This window comes from Nansenia antarctica, assembly GCF_963989245.1.
Source record: "Nansenia antarctica genome assembly, chromosome: 19".
NCBI lineage: Eukaryota > Metazoa > Chordata > Actinopteri > Argentiniformes > Microstomatidae > Nansenia > Nansenia antarctica.
The window spans coordinates 26,036,246-26,058,651 of record NC_137692.1 but is presented as its reverse complement, the minus strand read 5'-3'; the positions used below and the strand labels follow the sequence as shown (position 1 = coordinate 26,058,651).

Sequence of the window (22,406 nt, the reverse complement as noted above, 5' to 3'; positions counted from 1 at the left end):
TGTCAAGAAAAGTGATGTCCCCTTGCCAAAATAAATTATTAAATAAACAAACAAATCATAATCTGTTCTCGCTTATTACTGTTAAGTAATAAATGGCGCTGTAGAACTGCGGCCTCGTACCTATCACAGCCGTGCTGATAGTAAGTATAACAGCACTCCGTCTCGTGTGATATTGCTTAGATGTTCATATGCCAATGGGCCATAATGTTGTCTTTCAATGTCATCCTCCCCTACTTTTCACCCCTTCATATCAATCGCTGGACAGACATTTGCTGATCTAATCTAATCTACTAATTAGTCAAATCTATATGAGCCCCAGGAAATAGGGGACAATAGAAAAATCTAATTTCCTTTCTTTGTCTTACATGTGTAAACATGTGTATATGTTTTCGATGTACTTATTGTTTTAAGACTGTCATTTCAACGTTAGTATTGAAGCAGTATTGAAATGACATTAAACTAAGACAATAAGATGGTTATCATAATTTTTCAAATCGTTATTGCAGTGACCACTTGTTAGGTCTAGATTCTATTGAGATCAATTCCAGTAATTGGCATGGAAAGAGGTAAACCATGATAACTTTTGAACCATACATGATAGAACCATGGGGTTTGGACCATTGTTTTTCTCATACAATTCTCTATGTATTATCTATCTCTCCTTTAATCTAAAGTGAAAGCAAAATTATATGTATATATCAGGGTTTCCGTTAGAAAAATTTGCCGTCGGACATCGTGTCCGGGAAGAATTCGATTTACCGGACAAACGTGATATATTCCGGTCATCATATTAAAATATAATATTTTTTTTTTTTCCAAAATCATATATTTTTTTCCTCCAAATCTAATGTTTGTCGCGGTGATTACTGTTGTGTAGCGGCCTATATATGCCATTTAATGTCTATTTCTCATCCGATACGATTAGATGCGAGCTATATAATATATAATAATATAACATGATTTGATGCATGCGCGCTATGCCATGCGTCAAATCCAGCGCTGAACGGGTCCAGCGCTGAACGGGCGCCTCACTGGGAACTGAACAGACAGCATCGATCAATGAACGGACTCCACATTACGTTAACTGAAGTTTGTTAAATTGTTTGGGATTAATGTGAGTTTTCTATTTTCTCTTTACAGTTTTACCCTTTTTTTTTTTTAAATCAATAAAACAACGTCATTTCTATAAGTCTCGCTGGTTGGGAAGGCATTTCGTTTAGCTCGGGAGTATGACAATGGGAAGAACATAACTGTTTATTGAGAAACAATTGATAGGCAGTCTGGGATACGTATATAAAGAAATACCACAATGTCTAGATGTATAACATTTTATTGAACAGTAACAGTGCAAGCATGTAGGCTACGGGGAACAGGGATTTTGGTCAGTAGGTCCTTTGTACAGAGGGCGTTTCTCTCCGACAACGCGTTCCCAGGTACCATGGAAGTCATAGGTAGTCCAGCACACTGACAGAGAGACAGACAGACAGACAGACAGACAGACAGACATACAGACAAACAGGCAGACAGACAGACAGATAGACAGACAGACAGACAGACAGACAGACAGTCAGCTTACTTCTACCCTTTTGAGTGGAATTACTCCTTTAATTAGCTGTTAGCCATCTCAAAGCCCCCTGAGTTGCTCGTCAACACTGAGAATAGACCACATTATAGAAACCAAAACACCGTTTTTTAAAATCCACAGGGAATAACCGAGAGTGTAAGGAAAGGCACACCCAGCGCTGTCAGTGGTGGGGAGACTTGAAGTGGCTTTGCTTGATTTCCATCACAGATTCAAGGATTGAAACACTGATGAAAATAGGGAGTAATAGTGATGGGATTATTTTAGATTATTTTAGATTAGATTAGATTAGATTAGGTGAGATTCAACTTTATTGTCATTGCAGAGTACAAGTACCAGACAACAAAATGCAGTTTAGCATCTAACCAGAAGTGCAAATAGTGATATAAAAACAAACACTTAACTTTCGGGGAAACTGCTAAAATAAAATAAATTAAATAAATTAAAAAAGAAAGCGACTATTAGCACCGCCGAATGACAACAAACGTATGAGTAATGAGTAAAACAATGTCACTTTTATAGTATGTTGTTTAACTTGCCGTTCGGTCGCCATGGCTCTGGTGTGTGTAGCAGCTTCAGCTAGCTGGCTGGAAACTTCTAGGGGTGCGTTCGTAAACACGCTCTGAGAGCGCCGGAGCGCACGCTGGCTTCGATGTCACAGAGCGACCGAGTCGTTCGATTGGACGAGAGGCGTTCCGCGAGTGCTGATCGGATTTCCAGAGCGTGTTTACGAACGCACCCAGCCAGCTTTAGCGAATTGTATTCAAAGGGAATTATTTTCACCGGACAATATGTCCGACGACTTTTCAATTTGTCGGACTTCACCAAATTTTACCGGACAAAGACCGGCAATTGCCGGTTAACGGAAACCCAGGTATATATACATGAGAATATACATTATATATGGCATAGTGACGCCTAGTGGTAGAACTGGTAACATTACAAACATACATAGATTTCGAAATCTATGTCTGCTTGTAATGTTACCAGTCCTCGTTGCTTCTTCTTCTTTTGTTGTTTAAACAGCATCATCGTTCTAAAGGTAACTATTATAAAGTTAACTGGTAATGCACCTAAAAGCTGTTTGCCAACTGCCTTTAAACCACAAAAGGCTTCCTTTCTAACACCCAGACATCAGTAGAATGGAACAGCCCGTTGGCTATGACAGGCAACACGCAAAAAATCGACGTGTCTACGTAGACACGTTAAAAATCGACGTGTGGAATTGACGCCTTGAGGCGTCAAAATATCACGTGTGGAGACGAGCCGTTTTTTGCGGGCATGGCCTTCCATACGACTCCCTACCCTTATATATATATATATATATATATATATATTTTTTTTCACAGTGAATTTCACACAGATAAAAAATTGTTATTGTATTGGAGGATTTTTAATGAATGCTGATAGGCGCCGACAGAATATCAGCCGCATTTTATGAGTAAACAATGTTTATTTTAAAAAAAACTTTTACAAGTAGGAACTAGGAAGTGGGGGTGCGTTGGAAGGTGGGGGCGGCGCCCTAGCGCCCTCTATTGGCCAGCCGCCACTGTCACTCACCTTCCATCCTCCTCTCGTAAGAGAGCTGGAAACATGTTCATAAAATGTTTGACTAAAGTCTCTCCTACTGCTAATCTTGATCTGAATCTCCCTATTGCAGAACGCTGCTGTAACATACTGGGTTAGACCTTCCCTGCACATGGATAATTAACCAAGATATCTTGCAGAGGAGCAACAGAACATTTATGATATCAAAGTAACCGTGGCCATCAGTATCCATACAGCTACACTATTGTAGTATATTTTGGCACACATACACGCACATAAACCATATAAATAGTATAGAATGTATAAACTGCATAGTTGCCTTTTGCTATAAGGATCCTCCTGACAAGGGGTTTTTATGACGGCCATACGCTCAGGATACTGCCTCAGGAAACTGTCCTTATATGGTCATCTGAAGAATGACTTCCTGTGAATCTGCCCTAACCGTAACAGGAAGCCAGATAACAGAGTGTACACATACATACACACACATACATACACACACACATACACACACATACACATACATACACACACATACATACACACACACACACACACACATACACACACATACACATACATACACACACATACATACACACACACATACACACACACACACACACACACACACACACATACACATACACATACACATACTGTGGTGACCCGCACGCAGCCCCGGGTATACCTGGCCTTCAGCACCATGGACAGCGGCCGCATAGACTAAGGGGCAGCGTCATTAACGGAGTCTACGCCCAACACACCCGGCTGGTGCACATCACTCCATCAGGTCGAGGGCTGCGACGCGAACAAGTGGAGGAATGAAAAGCGGAGGCGGAGGCGTCAGAAAGAGAGAGAGAGGCTACGCGACCACACGTGTACGGGTGAGGGCCGTGGCACGTATGGGTGAGGGCCGTATGGGTGAGGGCCGTGGTGCGTATGGGTAAGGGCCGTGGTACGTATGGGTGAGGGCCGTGGTACGGCGGATAATATCAATGCCTGGTGGAACTAATTGTTTGTCTTGTTCCCCACAGTAAAGAGAGAGCCGGGAGTAGGGAGAGCGCGAGCCCGCCTGCCGATAGCGGAGCGACCAGCCCCTCTGCCCAAATACCCCCCGGAGCTCGGAGACGAGACACCGGAGTGTCCCCCCGAGAGGAATCAAGTCCACCCTTTTGCCCCTAGAGGCACCTTAAGTTCCACCGTTAGCCGTCCGGAGGCGAGTTTTAGTTGGACCAGTACTGCACCCAGGGGTCGTCTAGGGGTCAGTACTGCACCCAGGGGTCGTCTAGGGGTCAGTACTGCACCCAGGGGTCGTCTAGGGGTCAGTACTGCACCCAGGGGTCGTCTAGGGGTCAGTACTGCACCCAGGGGTCGTCTAGGGGTCAGGGTTAGGGTCAGGGGTCATCTAGGGGTCAGGGTTAATATAGACCTATAGACCTATATACCATAGACAGATATATACATATATACCAAATTTGTATCTATCAAATTGCTCAATGTGCCGTCAAGAAGGTGCTTCTGCATACCACACAACCTCTGGAGTGTTGAATGTGTTTTGTGATGTCATCTCTTCATAGGAACACTAAGCAAGCAGCCTTACTCAGATATGACCACTTCCTCCAGTGTACAGAGGACTATTCAGGGAAGCAGAGATATGCTCATATGAGAGAAGCAGAGATATGCTCATATGAGAGAAGCAGAGATATGCTCATATGAGAGATTGTCAAGTTTGGAAGGCCTAGTTACCACCATGTTTTAAGCAGTTTATTTAATCAAAGTTGTTTCAGACCTAGAAAATGTTTTGGGGATATATAATTCTACTGACAGGTATGTACATGCATTTGTTTTGTATTGACTTGGTAGTATTGTGTTAGTATTCATAATTTTTTGTTACGAGTGGTGAAATAACCCTACATACACTCTTATAAAGGTTACTTGTCTCTCCCTGTAGAATAATTATTTAAAGAACCGTTGTTGGTGCCATGTAGAACCCCTTTTGGTTTTAGGTACAGTAGAACCTTTTTTACCGACTTCTGAAATATGTTTGTGTTACAGTAATCTGCTCAGCGAGAGGCTTCAATGTTTTTACAAAGCCAGTAAAACATTTTAAGAGGACAGATGATGTGCTGTTTGGACAAACTACCGTTCAGTCCAAAGATGGGTGAGTTACTCCAGGAAGTCCATCATAGTGTCATGTTAAATGAAATTGTTTACATTATTTACATATCCAGGTTTGTTTTCATTATTTCCATAAAATGTATATTTATAAGATGTATTCCTCAATATCCTGTTATGTTCTCTGGTCTGTTTCTGCAGGGTTCTGGTCACATCCCCGTCATCTAGACCCCAGAAGGTTTTCAGATGCGCTTCAAACAAGGACGAATGTTCTGAAGTCGTCATCTCAGGTGAAGGTGAGCTGACGCTAATATGACAAACCCAAAAGTTTGATGAACAGTTTCATATTTGTACCTTTAAGGGCCCAGCTGTGTTTGTTCACCTTGTCCTGACTGAATGAAGATGTCCTTATGTAGCCGACACAGGAGGAGGACTCAGACCTGTTGTATCAGCAGCCAGCGCTTTGACAGAGAAAACCCAGGAGTACATGGTGAGTGAAGAAGAGATATTAACATTTGATGGATTTGGTGTTTTGATAGAAAATTATAATTTTCACATACTTATCAATGCAGCTGTCTGTTATTGTTTTTGTTTTTTTCTAATCTTAATGCATGATACTGTAAATGCCATAGCTAAGGAAGAAAAAAGACTGTGTCATGACATTTATCAAATCATTCGCAACCTTTTAGTCAACAGTTTAAGTATGATGATGATTGGTTATGACAATCCTCAGGTGTTATACATGTTACATTATATTCACTTCATGCCCTGTAGCTTAAGTGTTTCATGGATTCGAGAAGCTCGTCCTCCGATGTCTACCTCCACCGTCCTCCCCCGGTGCACCAGATTATTGTCTAGCCAACTGTCTCTCAACAAAGCCACAGCTTCCTGTTCTGTCTGTGTGTGTCACACTTTGCGTGTGAAGGAGTGAACCACTTCTGCCTTTCACACAACTCTGACTAACTGAGCACGATACGTAGGACTCACTCAAATGTCATCCTATCTTCAGGTTGGATCTTTTACCTGAATGATTCAGACTCCAGTTATACTGTCTGCAATCCAACTGTAGTCTGTATCATGAAAACTAGTCAATTCTAGAGGATTGAATAGAAGAATAGAATGAATTACATAAAACATGAATAAATATTCTACTGGCCAAACTGAGTGAAGCAAAAAAAGGAAAGAAAAAAAGCCCTCTGTGAACTTGATAAAAAGAGAGAGTAGAGCTGCTGATATGAGTCATGCTTAAAGGACCAGGCTTAAAGGACCAGGCTTAAAGGACCAGGCTTAAAGGACCAGGCTTAAAGGACCAGGCTTAAAGGACCAGGCTTAAAGGACCAGGCTTAAAGGACCAGACTTAAAGGACCAGGCTTAAAGGACCAGACTTAAAAGCAGCTGAGTTTGCAACACTCCACTCTGGTTAAACAGTGTGACGAAATGTAGTATTTTATGCCATTAAACTTCAGGCAGAGAGCTATACAGAGCGGAGCCATCCAATCACACCAAACCTGTATTACCATTTACATTAAAATAATGATTAAAGCGACGTGAGCGTCTGACTGAACTGTGCTGGTTTTGTTTTGGCAGGTCTGCCAACAAGTCAGAGTGAAGAAAAGCATGAACGAGTATCTCAGTGGGACGTGTACGCATCTGTCTGGTCATCAGATCCAGGGTCAGATCGACCCTGCTCTCCTAGGTAAGCATCTGTGTGGTCATCACATTCAGGGTCAGATCGACCCTGCTCTCCTAGGTAAGCATCTGTCTGGTCATCACATTCAGGGTCAGATCGACCCTGCTCTCCTAGGTAAGCATCTGTCTGGTCATCAGATCCAGGGTCAGATCGACCCTGCTCTCCTAGGTGAGCATCTGTCTGGTCATCACATTCAGGGTCAGATCGACCCGGCTCTCCTAGGTAAGCATCTGTGTGGTCATCACATTCAGGGTCAGATCGACCCTGCTCTCCTAGGTAAGCATCTGTGTGGTCATCACATTCAGGGTCAGATCGACCCTGCTCTCCTAGGTAAGCATCTGTGTGGTCATCACATTCAGGGTCAGATCGACCCTGCTCTCCTAGGTAAGCATCTGTCTGGTCATCACATTCAGGGTCAGATCGACCCTGCTCTCCTAGGTAAGCATCTGTCTGGTCATCACATTCAGGGTCAGATCGACCCTGCTCTCCTAGGTAAGCATCTGTCTGGTCATCACATTCAGGGTCAGATCGACCCGGCTCTCCTAGGTAAGCAGCCCCATGTGCTGGGACCGCACAGTCTGGGACCACCGGCACCAAATAACATATTACAATCGAGATGCACAAACCAGTAACTAATATCTCAAACCAACATTTCTGAATGACAGTTGTAGAGCAACTGGAAAGAAACATCTCTATCAACAACAACAACAACAACAACAACAACAACAACAACAACAACAACAACAACGAGGATGAGGATGAAAAGGATGGTATGGCTCTTCATTTCCCAATATTAAAGCAGTGGTCCTGCTCCACATTATTACCAAATAAGTGGGTGTGCTGAAATGCTCTTCTGTAAAACACTAAGAATGCAAAAGCTAGCATCAGTCTGATATTTCTGCAAAAAACACACAAACCTCCAGAGATGTTTAGTCAAGATATCTGACATGGTAAACAATTTAGAATGTACAGTACAGTACAATACTGTATGCAGCCAATGTCAATCTGTCAAATATTGTACATTACAAAGTACAAATCAGTTGTATAGTTGTCCTATTCCTGTTACAATCAGTTGTTTGTGAATGGTTTTGTGTTTCAGATCCTGGGACTGAGATTGTATTTATACTGGATGGGTCTGGGAGCCTCGATGATCACGACTTTAAAAGTGCTAAAGAGTTCATCTCGACTGTGATGACAAACGTTTGGGGGAAATGTTTCAATGTGAGTAGAGATCAACACAGCCGCAGCATAAACCAACAAGGATGATAAGAGTTGGTCCTACTACTACCCAGACATGTGATAGAACAGAATCCAAAACTCTATTCTAGAATAGAATCCCAAACAAATGAATGAATCCTTGTGATACTCTACTGTGATCATGAAAACCCTATTTTCCCTTTTTTAACAGTGTGAATTTGCTGTTGTTCAATATGGATCAAAGATCAGAGCTGAACTCTTACTAAAAGAGGGTGCTGCTGATGGCGCCAGAGCTCTTGAGACGGTCCAGAACATTCAACAGATTCAGAATGCCACAGTGACGGCTTCTGCCATCATCTACGCCATGTAAGTACCATTGGCATGAGGCAGTAGATGCTTAAAGGTATACATGTATGTATAGCAGATCATCAAGAACACAAAACCAGATACATGCAGATACATTGACATTCATGCGTTTCCAGTGAACACGTCTTTGTTGCTGAGAATGGATCAAAAGCGGAGAATAAGAAGATCGTCATCGTCGTGTCAGACGGACAGATATCCCGCTGGGATAAGAAGGACTATATGGACAAAGCGTTGAACTTGCTTGTTACTAATAACATCACCAGATTTGCTATTGGGGTAAGTACATAAGTACTCTAGTCATAGTATATATAATAGTATTCACTAGTAAACATCGCTCTGAGCAATTGAAAGATGTAATTGAACAGGAAACCAAATCCAATTAACATTGAACTAACGTTTATTTTATTACAGGTTGGAGAAAAGATTAAAAGCTCCACTAAGGCGATAGAGGAGATGAAAAACATCAGCTCCAGCCAAGGCCACCTGTTCTTGGTAGATGACTACAAAGCCCTGGAGGGCATCCTCTCTCAGCTGGAGACCAGCATCATCAAAGGAATCGAAGGTAAGAGACCAGCATCATCAAAGGAATCGAAGGTAAGAGACCAGCATCATCAAAGGAATCGAAGGTAAGAGACCAGCATCATCAAAGGAATCGAAGGTAACACTCAACACACACACACACACACACACACACACACACACACACACACCCTCTCTCAGCTGGAGACCAGCATCATCAAAGGAATCGAAGGTAACACTCAAGCTCAATTTCAAGTGTATCGTTACGTCACATTACAGTGTTAGGCTTCGGTTCCTGACGTTGCAGCACGAGACAATAAGGCAATAATAATTCAAGATTTAAAAAAGTGACAGTAGTACAGGATACAAGTGACAACATATAACAAGTGGCATAATACAAGATACAGGTGACAATAGTACAGGTAAGACAGGACACACTAGTGGTGCCACTAGTGATAATAGATAGTTCAGTAGTAAGGTTTCCGTAGTCCGTATACATGGGATGGGCTTGGGGAAGAGAGTCAACTGTCTACAGTGGGCTTGTTTCATGAGCCTGATCGCCTGGGGGAAGTAGCTGCTGGTTAGCCTCAAGGATGTCAGGATGTATGGTGTACTCAAAGGATGTACGGTGTACTCAAAGGATGTATGGTGTAAAAAATATGCCATCGTAGAGTATGTGTTTGCTTGTATATTACAGTATAACAAAAACCTTTGATTTTAATCTGTAAACAGGAATAAAGCAAGGGGAAGGCTTTCAATTTGAGCTTGCAGAGGCCGGATTCAGCAATCACATAGCACCTGATGTAAGTTTCATGTTGGTAATTCTTTATGTTGACTTTGACTTCTGAGGGCAGGGTGAGGTATCCATAATATGAGGTGAGTTTGGGTGCATCATATCAGAGAGGCCTAGACCATCTGATGACAATATCAGTAGCAACATCCAGACCCAATAATACTCTTGATGTAACCCGTCTCACTGGCTTCTGGCTGATCTCAAACGTTCCCGTGTCGTTCCTAGGGGTCGCAGCTGTTTGGGGCCGTAGGCGCCTATGACTGGAGTGGGGGAGTGATCCTGAAGGATCCCAAGCAGAAACATGTGGCCTTTCTAAATGGAACCTCCTCAGGACCACGGTTCTCCTACTTGGGTGAGAAAGGGTGAACAGTATCTAGTCTGCAGACTGTAGACCAGTGGTACTACATCCTGGTCCTGGGGTTAGGGTTAGGGTTAGGTTAGGGTTAGGTGTGAAGATCTCTGCTACTTGCCACTGCTTTGATACTTTATGTTGTTATTTGTATGGGAATATGTTTAGGTGTCCAGGACACCACTGGAGGCTGGTGGAGGTAGACATTGAAGGATGGGCTCATTGTCATACATGTAGTGGAATGAGGAATCACACAGTTCTGCCTGCACCAGCCACCCCTGCAGTACACACAGCTAACGTGTTCACATTAAATACATTCAAGTTAAATACATTTTTAAAGACACAAGCATAGTCAGCCGCAGTATTCGGCCAATTCCACATGTAGGTAATTCTTCTGTCATCCTCAGCGCTTACTAACCCGACCCTGGTTCTCTCTCTCTCTCTCTGTGTGTCACAGGTTACAGTGTTGTGTCGGCCTCGGACTCTTCTGGGACTCTGTACATCTCAGGGGCGCCTCGCTACAACCTGACAGGGGGGGTTTACGTCTTCAACGCCGCCACACACCAGCAGCAGCAGATACTACAGGGGGACCAGGTACAGAACCCTAACCCTACATATCCATCATAGAAACACACACAGAACATCTATATCATTAAATCAACAGGATGTCTTACTTTGTGTTACTTAATGTGTCATAAACTGGTGGTTTAATCCTAACACCATGGTTAGAGAGAACATGGCCACTGGTTGGCTGCCTGATACATAGGGAGTTTGGATAGTGAAACCCAAATCCCTGGTAAGGGGTGCTGGGATGAAATTAAAAAGAAATGAATGAGCCATAAAGGTTTACCAAAGAACAGCAAAGCATTGTAATGAAATTGTTATTATTTGTATAATAATTTAAATAATAATAAAAATTTTGCCATTTAGCAGACGCCTTTATCCAAAGCGACTTACAATTACGAATTACAGGGACATTCCCCCTGGAGTAACTGAGGGCTAAGTGCCTTACCCAAGGGCACACTAGTAGTGGTGTGGCTTCAGGCGGGATTTGAACTCACAACCTTCCGATCCCAAGTCCAACTCACTATCCACTAGACCACCACTACCCCTTGTATCATCCATGAGATGACAATTATGTGCCAGGAATTGTGCTGCACACTCAACTGCTCCAACACACCAATGATGCCTTTAACATCACTTCAAAAGGCCTCACAGTCAGCAGAGAAATGACAGGCCAGATCTGACCCATGTCCATTTCCTAGCAGCACCCAGGTACATCCAGGTTTGGCCCAGATACATCCAGGTTTGGCCCAGGTATGGCCCAGATACATCCAGGTATGACCCAGGTACATCCAGGTATGACCCAGGTACAACGTTGTTCCAGTAGCTACAGGAACGTATCAGACGTTCTTCATACCCACAGCAAACTGCCAACTCTCAACCAGGGCCGAGAGGGCTGGCCTCCCACATCTCAACCAGGGCTGGCCTCTAACTCTCAACCAGGGCTGGCCTCTCACATCTCAACCAGGGCTTGCCTCTAACTCTCAACCAGGGCTGGCCTCTAACTCTCAACCAGGGCTGGCCTCTCACATCTCAACCAGGGCTGGCCTCCCACATCTCAACCAGGGCTGGCCTCCCACATCTCAACCAGGGCTGGCCTCCCACATCTCAACCAGGGCTGGCCTCTCACATCTCAACCAGGGCTGGCCTCTAACCCTCAACCAGGGCTGGCCTCCCACATCTCAACCAGGGCTGGCCTCCCACATCTCAACCAGGGCTGGCCTCCCACATCTCAACCAGGGCTGGCCTCCCACATCTCAACCAGGGCTGGCCTCTCACATGTCAACCAGGGCTGGCCTCTCACATGTCAACCAGGGCTGGCCTCCCACATCTCAACCAGGGCTGGCCTCCCACATCTCAACCAGGGCTGGCCTCCCACATCTCAACCAGGGCTGGCCTCCCACATGTCAACCAGGGCTGGCCTCTCACATGTCAACCAGGGCTGGCCTCCCACATCTCAACCAGGGCTGGCCTCTCACATCTCAACCAGGGCTGGCCTCCCACATCTCAACCAGGTCTGGTCTGAGTGGCCTCTCACATGTGGACCAGGTCTGGCCTGAGTGGCCTCCCACATGTGGACCAGGTCTGGCCTGAGTGGCCTCCCACATGTGGACCAGGTCTGGCCTGAGTGGCCTCCCACATGTGGACCAGGGCTGGCCTGAGTGGCCTCCCACATGTGGACCAGGTCTGGCCTGAGTGGCCTCCCACATGTGGACCAGGTCTGGCCTCTCACATGTGGACCAGGTCTGGCCTGAGTGGCCTCCCACATGTGGACCAGGTCTGGCCTGAGTGGCCTCCCACATGTGGACCAGGTCTGGTCTGAGTGGCCTCCCACATGTGGACCAGGTCTGGCCTGAGTGGCCTCCCACATGTGGACCAGGTCTGGCCTGAGTGGCCTCCCACATGTGGACCCGTCCTGGCCTGAGTGGCCTCCCACATGTGGACCCGTCCTGGCCTGAGTGGCCTCCCACATGGGGACCAGGGCTGGCCTGAGTGGCCTCCCACATGTGGACCAGGGCTGGCCTGAGTGGCCTCCCACATGTGGACCAGGTCTGGCCTGAGTGGCCTCCCACATGTGGACCAGGTCTGGCCTGAGTGGCCTCCCACATGTGGACCAGGGCCGGCCTGAGTGGCCTCCCACATGTGGACCAGGGCTGGCCTGAGTGGCCTCCCACATGTGGACCAGGTCTGGCCTGAGTGGCCTCCCACATGTGGACCAGGGCTGGCCTGAGTGGCCTCTCACATGTGGACCAGGGCTGGCCTGAGTGGCCTCCCACATCTCAACCAGGGCTGGCCTGAGTGGCCTCCCACATGTGGACCAGGGCTGGCCTCCCACATCTCAACCAGGGCTGGCCTCCCACATGTGGTCCAGGTAACACTCAGCCATACGCTCCACCACGAGACCAGATCTGGGTCACAATTGTTTGCTGAGTAGAATTTGTCGAAGCAATTGAGTGTGCGGGCCTTCCTCACTCCTGCCTCCTGCCTGGCACACGCTGCCACCTGGTGGATACAAATGATAACAACTTCATTACAATACTATGTTGTTTATCGGTCAACCTTTATGGCTTGTGACTGTATGGATACTTATATACAGTATAAACACACCTGATCTGTTCATCTATGCTGCGCTGTAGGTTGGCTCATACTTCGGGTCAGTGCTGTGCACCCTGGACTCTGATAAAGATGGTAAAACAGACTACCTGCTCGTCGGAGCCCCACACTTCTATCAGAGAGGAGAGGAGGGCAAAGTGTTGGTGTACAAGCTGCACCAGGTGAGTGAAATACATCTATATACATTTGGGGAGGCTGATGTACCCTGATATACATGTACAGGGTATATACAGGAATCTTGAGGTTAATTTCAATACCTTTCTAAGACTTTTTAAAGACCTTGTCAATATTTTTCCAGACCTCACCGCCACTTCGAGCTGTAACCGTTTACATCAGTGACACCTTTAACTTAACAGTTTTAGTTTGCAATAGACTAGACCACTATCATACAACACAATTTCCGGTTCATCTTTGTTTTTTAATAAAACGAATAAATTCACGAACTTTTACTAAAAGTGTTTAGGACTCAAACTCTTTGGAGTCTAATTCAGAAAAATACCTACAAAATTCAACCTCGACCTCATAAAATCGTGCTAAGACTTTTTAATACTTATTAAGGGTCTTGATTTTCCCAAAATTGATTTATCAACTTTTAATACTTTTCAAAACACCGCGGATACCCTGATGTGTATGTGGAGAGTGTATTATTGATCTAAAATGAGCCAATGCCTTTGCAGCAATCCTGCAATAAGGGGCAGATGGAACTGTACTGTAGTGATCTTCTGCTTGTGTCCTAGGGGACGTTCCTCAAGGAAGACTGGGAGTGGCGAGGCCTGGACGGATACTCCTTCGCCAGGTTTGGGTCGGCCATCGCCTCAGTTGGAGACCTGGACGGGAACGGATTCAACGACGTGGTGGTCGGGGCGCCTCTGGAGGAAGATGCCGACAGCCCAGAATGCTCTGGGAGCCTCTACATCTACCACGCAGGAGAGGGCGGGGTACAGAGAGGCTTCTCACAGGTGAGTCTCTACATCTACCATGCAGGAGAGGAGGGGTACAGAGAGGCTTCTCACAGGTGAGTCTCTACATCTACCATGTAGGAGAGGAGGGGTACAGAGACACTTCTCACAGGTGAGTCTCTACATCTACCATGTAGGAGAGGAGGGGTACAGAGACACTTCTCACAGGTGAGTCTACATCTACCATGCAGGAGAGGAGGGGTACAGAGAGGCTTCTCACAGGTGAGTCTCTACATCTACCATGCAGGAGAGGAGGGGTACAGAGAGGCTTCTCACAGGTGAGTCTCTACATCTACCATGTAGGAGAGGAGGGGTACAGAGACACTTCTCACAGGTGCGTCTACATCTACCATGCAGGAGAGGAGGGGTACAGAGAAGCTTCTCACAGGTGAGTCTCTACATCTACCATGCAGGAGAGAGAGGGGTACAGAGACACTTCTCACAGGTGAGTCTCTACATCTACCATGCAGGAGAGGAGGGGTACAGAGACACTTCTCACAGGTGAGTCTCTACATCTACCATGTAGGAGAGGAGGGGTACAGAGACACTTCTCACAGGTGAGTCTCTACATCTACCATGCAGGAGAGGAGGGGTACAGAGAGACTTCTCACAGGTGAGTCTCTGGAAATGTTGCTGACAAAGAGTCTGTCACAACGGCCTTCTTCACCATGGCAGTAAACATAGTTTCTGGGGTGATTCCAACATTATCTAACTGAACTGAACTCAAACATCGTACATTGTTGCCATGAATTAATGTGCGGTAAATACTAATGGTGTGGTTATGACACGTACTAGAAAACTAACTAACCCTAACCCTTAGAAACAAAGGCTGTGTTTGAAATGGCTACTGCATACTAGCATATATAGTGCATACTGGCTACTAAATTCATAATAAGTATGCCAATACCAGCCGACCGTTTACACTGCAGTATGCATACCATTTTAAACCTCCATTGGCTAAAAGCTGTTTTGTCAGGTGTCATGATATGTTCATAATAGTGTGATAACACTCTATAATAACACTCTATAATAACACTCTATATGTTCCTGTCATCCAGAGAATTTCAGCTGCTCAGATGAAAATGAAACTCCGCCATTTTGGCCAGTCGGTCAGTGCTTTTTCTACAGAGACTGACCAGGACAGACAGGTTTACATCAGCGCTGGCAGCCAAGGCACTGTCACTGTCCTAGAGTGAGTAACAGCATAGCAGTGTGGCCTGGAGAGCCCTACGTTAACTACATGATATACTGTCTCTATATCCACCAAATGTGTTGCAGTTCTATACTTCGTGAAACTCTAGGTGTCCTGTAGAATGTAGGCTAGGCAGCGCCTCGATCTGACTTCTGATCTGGACTCTGAATTCTTCTTCCCGCAGAACTCTTCCTGTCATCGTCTTCAGACCCAAGCTGACCATGAGTCCCAGGGTCATCAGCCTGGCAGAGCAGATGAACACAGTTACCCAGCTGGAGGTCACCCTGAAGACCTGCCTCAACACGCAGACCAAAGGAAACATTGCCAGTAGGCGACGCACATGTTCTCAAGCCTTCATTAGATCTTAGGGTTAGGGTTAGGGTTAGGCGACGCACATGTTCTCAAGCCTTCATTAGATCTTAGGGTTAGGGTTAGGGTTAGGCGACGCACATGTTCTCAAGCCTTCATTAGGGTTAGGGTTAGGGTTAGGGTTAGGCTACGCACACGTTCTCAAGCCTTCATTAGATCTTAGGGTTAGGGTTAGGGTTACACTCTTAATATCCATATCCAATATCTTCCATATCAACTGTGAGTTGTGAGTAAAGAATTTATGTCTTTGCACTTCACTTTTCCTAGATATGTGCGTTCTACCGCCCAGTATCCTTATATTTTCAGGATATTTTTCTTATATTTTTCAGGATAAGCTAGTATGAAGCTATTTTGCCGTTTTTCTGTGTAGGAAGCAGGATAATTTACAAGCGGCCAACTAGTGGTCGTTGTGTGTAAATAGCAACGTAGCATTGTAAAGAGGCTCTTTTTGTAGGTAAAAAAGGCTCGGCTGTTCTGGTGTGAAACCGAAACATTTGGAAATAATTTATTTATTCCTTTGGTGGTTTTACATTCTCCTTTCAGGTTCGGAACATCTTCCTGTATCCTATAACATTGATCTGGACGCAGGGCAGAATATAAAGCGCCTGTCTTTTGACAAACCAGAAGACAGGGAGAGTGTCTTCATATTGGAAAGTGATGCAGACTGCCTGAAGACCATCAAACTGCACTTCACGGTAAAATGACATTAGTGGTGAGGGTCTCATCCTCCTGGGTTAGGGTTAGGGTTAACCCTATGTACCATCACATTTACATCTTAGACATTTAATAGACGCCTATATCCAAAGCGACTTACAATTTGTCTAAAGTAAGTGAATCATCTATCTATCATCTATCAGTTATCATAAGAAAAACAAATCTATGCTAGGACCAGGGGTCATTGGCAGTCACAATGCTAGAAGAAGAAAGAATTATTTATTTAGTTAGTTTATTCTTTATTTACAGTAGAGAAACTGTAGAGGGGATGAAGAGGTCTCTCTTGCAAGTAGGGAGGGGCTGTAGGGAGGTAGTAGGGAGGGACTGTTCCCTTTGCCACTCGGTAGGCGAAGGGTTAGGGTTAGGGTTAGGGTTAGGCGAAGGTGCAAAGTAGGGGGGTGAAGGGGAGAATCTGGGAGATTGCTTCAGTCCCTCTCACTGGAGATTGACAGCAGTTGGTTCTGAGCAGATTGTTTTCAACAGAAACTAGGTCTCAGGGCTTCAGGCAGGGTAGCCACAGCAATACTACCAGCAACACTGAGTACAGAATTCACCACTCACCCCAAATGTACTAGTTGTAGCACCTCCACTTGACATGCCGACATCGAGGCCTTGGTCATCAAGCTTATGGAAATCAAACAATAGATCTGGTCCAATTAGCACCAGTCACAATTTGAAACTAGGATACATCTACATCTATATACCATATATATATATACAGGATTATTCACTGGACATCTGCCAGACCAAGAAGAGAAGGAAGTCAACTGTTTCCTGTCTGCTCTGTTCCAGGGCTGCTATGACTGTTTCTCTGTTCCAGGGCTGCTATGACTGTTTCTCTGTTCCAGGGCTGCTATGACTGTTTCTCTGTTCCAGGGCTGCTATGACTGTTTCTCTGTTCCAGGGCTGCTATGACTGTTTCTCTGTTCCAGGGCTGCTATGACTGTTTCTCTGTTCCAGGGCTGCTATGACTGTTTCTCTGTTCCAGGGCTGCTATGACTGTTTCTCTGTTCCAGGGCTGCTATGACTGTTTCTCTGTTCCAGGGCTGCTATGACTGTTTCTCTGTTCCAGGGCTGCTATGACTGTTTCTCACCCATGGAGGTCCGGTTCACCTTGAATTTACCCACAAATACGACTCAGAAACCACTCAGGATTCTGGACGTATTCTCTCCCACAGTGATTACTGAAAAGGTTAATACAATTATTTGACTTATCAGTTCATGAGGATAGACAGTTTGATTTAATTAAGTTGTTGTTTTATGTTGTTTTATAACATTGGTCCATTGGTTTATGTTGTGAGAATGTATTTTTAACCCAGTTATTTTATGATATCAAAACAAATGCAATCATAGATGTGTGTTTTTTATGCAATCATAACTAATGATAAGCATATAATGTAATGGCCTGTGTGTTGTTAAACATTTAGATTCAATTTGAGAAGGATTGTAAGATACAGGACACATGTGTGGAAAACATATCCCTGTTGGATTCAAAGCTCAGGTCAGTAAGGTTTCAATCACAATACTGTATTTACATATTTACATATCCTCACTGCTTGTATTCGCCAGGTTGTGATCACAAGTGAAACAGATATAAATCATTAAATATAATGTAATTTACACCTTATCTTATGTCTACATTTGTTTGTCTTTTTCATAATGTGATTTGTCTAATAGCCAGGACAAGATCATAATTGGATCGACCAAGAACATAGAGATCGTCTTCAACCTGACCAACGCTGGGGACAGCGCCTACATGACAACGCTTGTTCTGACGTACCACAACATCCTCCTCTTTAACAAGTTCTCCCCGGTAAGTTCTGCTGAATTAAAGACAGATCCATTTGTTTAAATAATTAAATTCTGTAATCTAATCGTGCAATACTTGACCAATGAGGCAACGACTGACTCGCTGTTCTCCTCCACAGTCAAAGAAGATGGAGGGGTCTGTGTGTGAGAACGAACGGAAAGAGAAGTTCTCCTATTTGAAGTGTCGTCTCTTACGTCCAGTCTTCAAGAAGGACGTCCAGGTACACACGTCTGCCAGTCTCGGGGCGTCGTCCAAATGTGTCATCACATACATAAGTTCTTCTTCTTCTCTGACATGTTTCGTTCTTGTGTGAATCTTACAGGTCAGTTTCAACATCTCCTGGCAGCTAGAGGACAAGAAATCTGAGATGAGAAACGCTGAGATCATCGCAAACTTAACCTGGTGTGAAACTTTCCACTAGAACACATGTACAGTACACTAACACAATGATCACATGTACAGTACACTAACAGCATGATCACATGTACAGTACACTAACAGCACAATCACATCTGACAATTGTTCAGTGATCTAACTGAGTTCATATGGATCTAACTGAGTTCATATGGGTCTAACTGAGTTCATATGGGTCTAATTGAGTTCATATGGATCTAATTGAGTTCATATGGATCTAATTGAGTTCATATGAACTGATCTAACTGAGTTGTTTTCCTACTGTCTGATAGTGAGAACGGTGGCACGCGGGTCCTGGACACTAAATCGTACCCCTTCCAGATTAAGAACGCCCTGAAAGTCCAACTGACTGGGTAAGTCACAATTGAAAGATTGTAGAGGGATTTGAAAATTATGGATGACACTTACATAGTAGTGTTTCATTTATTAATTACATTTTTGGTATCCTGCTGTTACAGGGAGGCCACTCCAAACATAGTGAAAATCACAGACAAAATGGAGAAGCAACCTCTGACATTTAAGTTTGACGTATGTTTGCTCCGCACAACACAATTATTTGTATGTAAACGAATTTTCGCTCTCTGTATGTTTCACTAACACACACACATACTCTGTATGTTTCACTAACACACATACACACACATGTATGTTTCACTAACACATTCATACTCTGTATGTTTCACTAACACACACACACTCTGTATGTTTCACTAACACACACACACTCTGTATGTTTCACTAACACACACACACATGTATGTTTCACTAACACACACACACTCTGTATGTTTCACTAACACACACACACACATGTATGTTTCACTAACACACACACACTCTGTATGTTTCACTAACACACACAAACTCTGTATGTTTCACTAACACACACACACTCTGTATGTTTCACTAACACACACACACTCTGTATGTTTCACTAACACACACATGTATGTTTCACTAACACACACACACTCTGTATGTTTCACTAACACACACACACACACTCTGTATGTTTCACTAACACACACACACTCTGTATGTTTCACTAACACACACACAAACTCTGTATGTTTCACTAACACACACACAAACTCTGTATGTTTCACTAACACACACAAACTCTGTATGTTTCACTAACACACACACATACTCTGTATGTTTCACTAACACACACATACTCTGTATGTTTCACTAACACACACACAAACTCTGTATGTTTCACTAACACACACATACTCTGTATGTTTCACTAACACACACACACAAACTCTGTATGTTTCACTAACACACACACACATACTCTGTATGTTTCACTAACACACACACACATACTCTGTATGTTTCACTAACAAGACTTGTTCTTCCAGATTCATGGCGAGAATAAATACTTGGCAGTGATCCATGTGAACATCAGCCTGACGGTCCAGGCCCGCTACACTGAGCTGAGGATCCTCAGCTTCACACCCAGGGTCTGGCAAACACATCCAGACATTTATCTCACTAATAATAGATCATCATTATTATCTTAGGACGGTGTTTTGATTGTTGGCACTTAGGGTTTGCATTTCAATTTCGTTGTACCCGTACAATGACAATAAAGATCATTCTTTCATTCATTCACATTTGATCTGTGAATTCATCACATGGTTTGGTTTGGATTTCAGGAGAGATGTGAGCTGCTTGTCATTCCAGAAGTGAAAGTGAGTTCCATTTACCCCAGAACATTCAGGATTATCCATGAAATCAGTTCACTTGAATTCAGTTCCGTAAACCTTTATTGTTCCAAAAGGCCAATTTGAGTTTTGAAAAACACAAAACATGAATCCATATAAACCACACCATACAAAAAATGCACAAAGACATACAATAAGAAAAAAGACAGAATTCAGTGACAGACATTTTAGCATTAAGAAGTAGCCTTGGGGATTAATGATTCTGAACTCTAGCAGTCTTAAACTTCATATATTATATATTAATGGGTGGCAGTGGGTGCTTCTAAGTGGTAAATCATTGTTATTTCTCCAGCCATCTAGCCAGGAGTATCTCATCAAGTGTGCAGTGACAGATGAGCAGAAGATCACCGTCGAGGCTGAAGCTTCAATCTCAGATGTTCAGGTTGGTGTACTTTTACGTTTGATTGTAATCTGCAGATTAAGTAGAGAAATTGACTAAAGAGCTTAACTAAACGATGATTAAGCAGTTAAAAGAGCAACATCTGTTTGAGCTTTAGGTGAAACGTTGTGCATTTGCACATGTGTGAGAGTGAGGCACTATGTGATTTAAAAGTGTATTCAATATTCAACGTTTCTGCGTTTTATGCTCCATGTTGGGTTTGGTTTAGGCGCCATAACTGGGCACTCTCTGACACCCTATTTACCCAGGGTACATCTGACACTCTATTTACCCAGGGTACATCTGAGAAGATCACAGCCAAAGGAACTCTGGGAATCGATGAGGAGCAATATGAAGCTCTGGATATGAGATCCATGGAGTCGGTAGGTTACCTAGGTTACCTCATCAGATCTGTTAGAATGTGTTCACCATCCTTGGTCGACAATTAGTCAAATTAAAAAGTCAGACTCTAGACAATAGTGTTGAATAGAGAAAGTTAAAGTGTCTTTTAAGTGTTCCACTTAACACTAGAACAGCCGTGCCTATTTTACCTACTATACCTAGTTATTTACAAACTGTGTTTTTAACGTCAGGTGGAAGTGATGCTCATCAAACTGACGGTAGAGAAGTCGATGGCCGCCATCATCGGAGGCTCCATAGGAGGCTTCCTGGTCCTGGCTGTAATCATTATCATACTGTTTAAGGTATTAAATATGATTAGTTATTATATATATGTATATAGGTATAAGTATGTGTGACCCTCTTGGATATTTGAGTATTTTAAAAGTATCAAGGGATCAAAGTTCTAATCTTTTCTATTTGAATTTGCAGTGTGGCTTCTTCAAAAGACGCCAGGAAGTGGAGTGATGTGTGATGTTAGGGTTAGATTAGTGATGTGTGATGTTAGGGTTAGGTTAGTGATGTGTGATGTTAGGGTTAGGTTAGTGATGTGTGATGTTAGGGTTAGATTAGTGATGCAGTGTGTTTGTCTAGTTTCAGAACACCTCCACCCCCCCCTCACTCTGATGATGAGCAGAAGCTTATTTCTGACTATGTAGTCTATGTGATGAAAATAAAATAAATGTGATTAACGTGATATAATGATCCATACAGTCAACACTTAAGCATGTAAATAATTAGCAACTAAAATGCAATAGCATCTTGAAACTAAAATGTGCACTGCATGTCACCTTCTATACTTTACTGTTGTCATAAGAGACGCATACCAACCCGCATAAAAACATCAATTTATTACTAGATCATTATTTTCTACCTTCTTCTACAAAATCACTTTTGCCTGATTTAGAGTAAGTTGTTAAAACTGTCATTCCACTCTACTTGACCACAAGTCACATAATATAAATATGTACTGGAAAGAAAAGATTGGGTTATCTGTTTAAACTGCATATACCTGCATTCACCTGTGGGCTTGGGGTGTTGTAGTTTCAAATGCAGTTATTTAGATTTTGGTGTTTTGATGTATTGTTGTATTTTGGT

At 43.7% G+C, this 22,406-nt stretch overlaps 1 protein-coding gene across 1 annotated transcript; it reads left to right on the top strand.

Annotated features, from left to right (window-relative positions):
• Positions 1 to 4,035: 4,035 nt before the first annotated feature.
• Positions 4,036 to 21,776, top strand: LOC308174051 (integrin alpha-E-like; the record flags this gene model as incomplete). Its single annotated transcript, XM_080549104.1, has 30 exons — positions 4,036 to 4,054; positions 4,168 to 4,317; positions 5,189 to 5,294; positions 5,450 to 5,544; positions 5,665 to 5,738; positions 6,836 to 7,484; positions 7,604 to 7,708; positions 8,038 to 8,159; positions 8,347 to 8,501; positions 8,618 to 8,777; positions 8,913 to 9,063; positions 9,753 to 9,823; positions 10,039 to 10,165; positions 10,620 to 10,756; positions 13,363 to 13,500; positions 14,077 to 14,298; positions 15,357 to 15,490; positions 15,675 to 15,817; positions 16,403 to 16,554; positions 18,070 to 18,074; positions 18,251 to 18,386; positions 18,508 to 18,603; positions 18,706 to 18,785; positions 19,070 to 19,150; positions 19,256 to 19,325; positions 20,165 to 20,266; positions 20,823 to 20,912; positions 21,206 to 21,292; positions 21,503 to 21,613; positions 21,741 to 21,776. The coding sequence occupies 30 exons, from the start codon at positions 4,036 to 4,038 to the stop codon at positions 21,774 to 21,776; spliced, it is 3,804 nt and encodes a 1,267-aa protein (XP_080405230.1).
• Between the last annotated feature and the right edge of the window lie 630 nt (positions 21,777 to 22,406).